Source organism: Anopheles darlingi, chromosome 2 (genome assembly GCF_943734745.1).
Source record: "Anopheles darlingi chromosome 2, idAnoDarlMG_H_01, whole genome shotgun sequence".
NCBI lineage: Eukaryota > Metazoa > Arthropoda > Insecta > Diptera > Culicidae > Anopheles > Anopheles darlingi.
Genome location: NC_064874.1, coordinates 48,674,403 through 48,681,902, shown reverse-complemented (window position 1 = coordinate 48,681,902; position 7,500 = coordinate 48,674,403). Strand labels below are relative to the sequence as shown.

Below are 7,500 nucleotides of genomic sequence, written 5' to 3'. Positions count from 1 at the left end.
TGTATTAATCATAAAACAATCCTTTCTACGCAGCATTCCGCTCGTTAGAGTGCCACCAATGGGCAATCTGTGGTTGGTGCATTGTTTCACAATTCTTCTCCTTGGTTGCGGTCAGCATCTTAAAGAATGACCAGCACGTAAACCGTACCAACCGCATGGGGAAATGAGGAATGTGAGATTTAATTGAATAATTGTCTTGACAATTTACTGATGCACTAGTAGCTGCTGACGGTTAATCTGTAGCAAGGGTGAACAAATTAGGGAGGAAGCATGTGTTCAACTAAAAACTCCGGTTGTCGCTGTGGCTTAATGTTGGTTAATACGATGTTGTTTGCGGTTTCCGGGTTCCGGTGTGGCATCACAAACTGGCTTGAGTATCAAACGGGATAGGAAGCACGCACTCTGCCGGTGCTTATACACTAATACGCTACCTATGTTCATTGCTCTGGCTTCGAGTACACCCAGAGATGTCACTTGTTTGAACGGTAATCTGTAGGGAATGGTTATGAATCTTCAGCGTTAACTAACGATAATGTTATGCAACGAAGTGACAGATAGTTCTTAACCGATTCCCTGAATTCTTAACGCTTATCCCACACACTTAACAAAGCTTCCTACCGGGCCCTGTCGATTCGGCTGCCTCCTTTCCCTCGACTTGAACACCCTCCGGAATGGATGGAGCATCGCTGCTCTTGGAACCACTTGGAAAGTTAGAGTTGCCCATCGTACACTTGGCCTGCGATTCTAGAGAACTATACTGTACTACTGATCCGTCCCGTACGATCTCCGACGAACGACTGCGTTTGATTGACTTCGACGATCGGCTGGCAATTCTGGCTTTAGCCTAGCCGTCAGGTTAGATGAATATGCACATCGCTGACGTCGACGACAGGGAGAGGAATGCATTGACGAACAATTAGCGTGATTGCATGTATTTGTCCGTGATTCATGGCCGTGTGTCATCGTGTCTACTCGAGGCGATTCTGATCTTAGTTCCTTCGTTGGTATGGAACACGGTTCTGTTCTGTGGTGCTATCGTGATCCCCTCAGCTGCACAAGTCGTAAATAGTTAGACTAGAGACTATTTTTAACTAAAAATGCCTTTTATGATCGATCATTCTGCCCTTGTATGGATTCGTGGAACACTGGTTGGACCTCAAAGTGCTAGTAACACTCCGTCCTCTTTCAGAGCAACACCCCCAATATTCCTTTGCATTCATAGTGCTCCAACCATCGACAACATCCGATGACGGATCGATCCAATGGACTCCCTTACGGAAGCGAGTGGAACTGGTTTTTCAACTTCACTTTTCAGCATCCTGGCATCTGTCTATGTTAGGGTTGGTATCACTCCATCCTCCGCCTACCCTATGCACTACAGAGGGGCAAAGTGCGCCATACCAGGCACAGGGCTTGGCATCATCGCGTGGTAGACTCTCGATGTGCATCGATGTTAAGTCCACAGCATCGCTGGTATTTATGCATTCCAGATATCGGTGTTAACTCGGAAGCAGCATGGGACAAGCCGCTTACGCAACAGCGCGTAGAGGTATGCACCGCAGCATAACTGGTATAATGCGGTTCGATCAGGCAGCGGATGACCAGGTTGGATGTTGTTATTGTGGTTGCGCCGGTTTACACCGTGATTCGCTTCCGGCGTCTTAGGGGAGGTGAGGAAGGATGGAGATCACACAAGAAGAAAAGAAGTGAAAGTATGAAGAAGTGTTGGCCCGGGGGGTTGTTGGTGTTGATTGTTCCAACGCCAACATCCAAGAGTAATACCCGAACGCCCCACCCCTTAGCTTACGTCACGATGGATGATTCTCATAACTGAACTTTGGCTTTTTGGTGCCGCCTACTGTCTAGAAGTTCAATGTAATGTTTTTACTTTTCCGAAAAATAAGTTTATCATCCAAGGAATCTAGTCAACGCTGTGCTCGCGCCCAGCATGTCAACGCGCGTGACGAATGGTATCGTAAGCGCACATGGCAGCAGTGCACGCGATCGGTTGCTAGGGACACACCGCAAAGCGTCCACCTTCCAAAATCTGCTTGGACGCGAATCGAAAAATCAAAACAAAATTCGTGCTACAACAGAGAGCGCGAAGCTGCGCTTGCGTGTGTTCACTCTCTTATGTAGCACCGCCGTGGAGCGACCAGCACACGCATACAACCGGGGGGATGAGGGATCAACATGATGAACGCCACCACCATGGTTCCGGTGACTACGCTGTCCAAGACCCACGTTCGTGTTTCGCGGGCGAGAGCATAATGAAATGAAAGCGACGCCGTTCCAGCAGCAGCATAAGAACTGCGGGTGTGAGTATGCTGCCGGAGAAATAAAAAAAAGCGGGTCAGCGCACCGTTGGGGCCACTCCACGAACCCGGAGAAAGGGAAGAGTAGTGCGTCATTGCTTAAAAGGCTCGCTCCATAACGGTGTGTGCGGTAGGCATTGTGGTCGTGGTGGCGATGATGGAACGAAAATTTGACTGAAGGAAGGTGAAAGATCACTCCGGAGTCCGGACCCACCAACAAGACCGCCAGATTCGAATGGAAATCACGTGCTTTTCCGCGCTTTCCCGCGCTTTTTTTTACGCGATACACAATGTGAAGCGACCCTTCTTTCGGTTGTTACCTGTACCCGGGGGTACAACCGGGGCCCGGTTGATATGTTATGCAGTCCGTCTAATCACTCACGGTCTCCCCCTTCCTTAAACGTGATGAGAAAAAGGGCCCCAGTACTGCATCATTATACACTGTACGCAAGCAAGATATTTCCCGCGCTAACCAACCAACCCACGTGATTATGCGAAGCTGAAGCTGGCGTCGTTGTCTCGTACTCCGTTTGCTGGCCGTAGCCACGGATCATTCCAGGAATTTAAAGACATATTTTGAAATGATTTTAAAGTCCAGCACGTTCGCATTCGCGAACCTGCTTTCGTCGTCGTCGTCGTCGTCCTCGTCATCATCATCCCTCGCATACAGCGGAAGGAACCGGTTTGTTGCAGACTTGGTGATCACACTCTTTGGCAGATCTCGTGCTGGTTCTGTCTTTCGTCTCCCGAATCTTTTGGCTGGCTTGCTGTGTTTGCCTTTTATGAATTTCTTCTTTTCCTTCTGGAAACGTTTGTGCTGTATGATCCTTATGTTCGGCTACCGCTGGTCCTATCCAAGCATCGGGTTTGGCAACATGTTTTTGGTTCGGCAAGCTATCTTCCACGGGAGATTTTTGGATCCAGCACATCTAGCAATACGAGCTGCCGACAGCTGGATTAAACCGGAATCGAATCCTATCAATAGCAAGCCGCTATTCTTTCATTCCAACTCGCCAATACTAACGGCGAAACCCTTCCTGGAAGCGCATTTGCAATGAGTAACTATTTGTGTGGGATCTCCCCGGTGATCGCTCACCTGTAATCATCCGTGTGTTCCCCTTGAACGGCACGATTCCCCCGGAGGGTGCGGACATACGATCGTTCGATCCCTTCCGTTACGTTCCGATCGCGCGAAGGGTCGCGCCTTGGTTGTGATGCCAAAGATATACGAACTTCCGTGGGACGACTTTCACTTTAAGGTGAGGCGATACGGCGTGGCGTTGCGTTATATTTGCCGTTCAGCACTGTCACTTTTGTTTCGTTTACCAAATGGTCCCCGCGGCGCGTTGAGCAGAAAGGAAAAGCCCTTTGAGATTGCCTTTTCATTTGAACCAATCATCCCTATCGATCGAATGTCCCCCGGATGTGGTGGTGATAGGGAGAAGTGGAAAGAAAGCTTAGCTACGGCTACTGCTGAGGTGGACGAGAGGAGAAGGAAGCTGTAGTACTAGAGAGTTGTGCGGTTTCCGCATCGATAGCGATAGGCAGCGTAGAAAGCTTGACACATTGGTGTCCATTCACCCAAAGGGTGCGATCATCAAGTAACACTTACACTTGAATACAGTGCTGGGTAACGCTGCAAAGATCGTGATTAACTTGTTTTGAATGCGCGAAATCTTCGACTCCCAATCGCACACTTGCTCCGCTACCGTGGAACTGGCGAACGTGAGCAGCGTTGTGATACTGATCGTCGGCATATCGAACGCGCGATCTGTCGCGTCACAATTAGCTGCCAACATTGGTTCTCAGGTTCCGATGCGCCGAACCGGTTCTGGTTCTGGATTTGGCGGCACATCTTCACGTCACGACCATACGAGGCAATACCGCATGGCGACATTCTATTCCAGTTCCTATACCACTGTCTGTGTGTGTCTATGGCAATCAGGTGTAGCCGATAGTAGACGACACTGCGTTAGAATCGCGTTCTGTGCGTACTGAAGCAGCACATCAATTGGGTCAACATGGAAGGATGTCGACGTCATCATCAACAGTGAACGGCGGTCAAGCCGGTTAGGCTACCACCATCCTATTGAAATACAAAGTATGCCTGTCCCTTCACGGACGGCGACCATACTTTCTTCAAATCCCGGGAAGAACCAGGTTAGGGAATCGTGCGGTGGTTAACCTGCATTAGTTACCTGCACCACGGTAACACACTAAAGCTTCGCATGACCGTTCCCTGTTTACCCTAATCTACATCATCGTCATCAGCAGGAACATGAACGTGGAAGGGGAATGTAATGCGTCGTGGCGCGGAAAATAACGAATACCTGCAGGATCATGCTACGGCATTGCTACACCCTCCCTCGTGTATGGCCACGCTGCTGGTGCTGCGTTGGGTGTGGCACGTTCACTTTGCGTTTTGCTAGCAGGAACAACGACAAAGACAAGTGTTCGGTTCGCTGTTGTACCGTTCCACAACCAAAATGGGTTCCAGACAAACAGTTAAGCAAACACACTCTGAATTCGGTTCGGTTCTCCTCGACGGGCGCATTCCATTCCATCGTAGGGGCCCCCAAAAGCAGCTCAACAGGACGGTCGTCGTACGTCGTCATTTTCGATGGTCGATGCTTCGCGATGTGGCCACTTAACAGGTGACAATTGACTGCCTATCTTAGGGGTTCCAAAGACAGCGCAGGCCCATTGTTTGACTCGGGCTGTGTCTTGTGAGGGCTAAACGCAACACGCTTCGTTAGTTTATCAGCTCGTCTTTCCACCGGTACAGTTCGATGCACCTGTGGCGGAGTGCAATGGGGGACGACAGAGACGGAGCTGTAAATTGCAGCAATTCAATTGTAAATTACATATTTATACTAATGGTGCTCCGATGTGAGACCCACACGGTTTGGATATTGATTTTTCAATCGTTTCGTTAAGGCCTTCCAGGAAAAGGGGGGGAATGCCGGTAGGGAATTGCATGATTTGCATGATGCACCGGATCGCCATTAGTGCCTCAAACCTGTTGGAGCATAATTGACATTGTTGGCCCATGGTGTAGGGACATTTGCTTTCACTTGGTCTAGGCTCTTTTTTGTCCGTCGTCGCACAACATCATAACGATATGTACCCGCCACGACCACCACAATGGTACCCGCATCTCGATATTATCGTCCCTGGACCGATGCTGCCGATGCTTTCACCGTGCAGTCATCGATGGCCAACCATTTTCCGACCGTTCCGACAGTGTTAGATCGTCTTGCGACTAGACTGGTTCCGGTTAATGCGTCTGTTAAACATCGGCGCGCCACTGTATTGGCTGGCAATATGATGTCCGGGGTTCAACATTGACGCAATGGAATATGTCATTAGCGTCTTCCCGTCGATCGGTCGTTACGGGTTGTCTCGTTTATGAATAGGGCGAGAGCACGTAATGCATTTGACTTGAGTGCAGTTTCGTGAACCATTCACGGAAGCATTCAAATTAACAGTACTGCACGACTTTCGACAGATGGGTTCGAATAGACGTAGTGTGTCCTCCCCAATCCCCCTATAGGTGACCCGTTGTGCGTGTCGCGTCGGTGTCGGCTTACACTTTCTATGTAAATTGTAATTTGAAATTTTGGAATCGTGCACGCCAAAGTGTTTTCTCGTGACTGAAACGAGTTTGTGCAGGGCAGGGCTCCGATTGCTCACGAAAACAAAATTTAATCATCCTAAGATAGTTCCCTATTTTTTTGTCTCCATAAAGATATCATTCGATGCGTTCGTTTCAGGCGCGTATCAAAGGCAAATGGGCTCACCAACATTCCTGTGCCCCCTCGTACGTTCGTTCTTCCCGTATCACCAGAACCCTATGTGCGGCGTTCAGGCCTGTGATAAGACAGGATATTCTAGAACACGCCTGTCTGATGTGGCAAAAAACGGGTCTTCCCATTTGTGGAATGGTTTGGTTTTTTTGCTGGAATACTCCGCAAACCGGATTTGGAAGCTAAAGAATAGAAAAAACAAACTCCGAACCTAGGACAGTACCACACCCAATGCGCATTGACAACGGCCGAAGCATAAACAACTTCGCATCAGTTTGTTTATTTGCGTGGTGTTGCTTTTTGTCCCGATAAACTGGTTAGCGATATCACTGCTACGCGCGTAAAGAAGCCGTTAGGAAGTGGCGTGGCCACGGGTGCCATCACGCTTCGTCCCAACCTCAGACACGCACGCACACGCAGATTCGGTGTTGGGTGAACTAACCGAATTCCATCGCATGGCGATTGGTTGCCTTGCCCCCCCCCCCCCCCCCCCCGTCCAGGTGGTGGGTCATCTTTCGATCAAGCACTATCGATCGTGTTCCGCTTACGGAATATACTATGCGAGACCGTGAAGTGTGCGACAGCATTAGTTCGAGGATAGAAGAGGGTACGGTATATTGCGTTAAACAATAGGGCACAGTTGAGCGGTGGATTTAATATTCCCGAATCGTGATTCAATTTGATGAGCATCGCGCGTACACACACTCGCACACACACACACACAGCGAAATACAACGGGATCACCTCCCCCGAGGTGGCGCCATAGACCGCACCCAACATAGCTTCTAAACTAGCACACGACAGCTCCATCACATCGAGAGCGACACGCATGAAACGTGGCGCGCTGGCCACCAGTAGTAAAGATGCGATGCGATGCGATGGCACAACTGATACTGACGAACTGCTGCAACTGGTCGCTAGAACTTTGATCATCTGCAGTTGATCTATACACACGATCATCTGAGCGACATCTCGCCATATCTAACCTGTTTCTACTGGTGGGTTGCAGACAACTGGTAAAGATGGAGCCGCGTAATGCTCTTGAATGCAGCAACGATAACGACCGCTGGTCGGAGAAGTGTCCGCTGGAAAAGCTTGTCCGGGTCGGTGAAAGGCGCGCACAAAACTGAGAAGCGCGGGAACACGCTACGGATCGCGAGATTGTCGTTTGCCCGGGATGAACACAAACGAAATGGTTCCGAGCGACGGCATGGCATACGCATAACTCGGGGACCGCGTCCCTCTTTGGTAGTATGCGTTCCGTCGGTCTATGCGTCGTCACGATTCGATGGCCGAGTGAACGCTCGTGTGCACGCCGTCTGCCAAAGGGTTAGCCAGGTATCATGAACCCACGAGCTGGCGTGTGGTGCGTTGTTGTT

General features: G+C 49.8%; 2 protein-coding genes across 3 annotated transcripts in view; one reads left to right on the top strand and one right to left on the bottom strand.

Annotated features, from left to right (window-relative positions):
- Positions 1-7,256, bottom strand: part of LOC125951889 (uncharacterized) — a 9,868-nt gene extending 2,612 nt beyond the window's left edge. The window contains exon 1 of one of the 2 annotated variants that reach the window (XM_049681015.1): positions 7,108-7,256. Coding sequence is in view for 1 of the 2 variants with exons in the window: in XM_049681014.1 (XP_049536971.1) it covers positions 619-724 (106 nt within the window). In the remaining variant the exon portion in view is untranslated. Of the gene's footprint in view, positions 1-618; positions 871-7,107 lie in introns of those variants that run through there. The other variant, XM_049681014.1, reaches the window with a different exon arrangement.
- Positions 1-7,500, top strand: part of LOC125951870 (kinesin-like protein KIF3A) — a 15,523-nt gene that overhangs the window by 3,768 nt on the left and 4,255 nt on the right. The gene's annotated exons all lie outside the window — the stretch shown is intronic.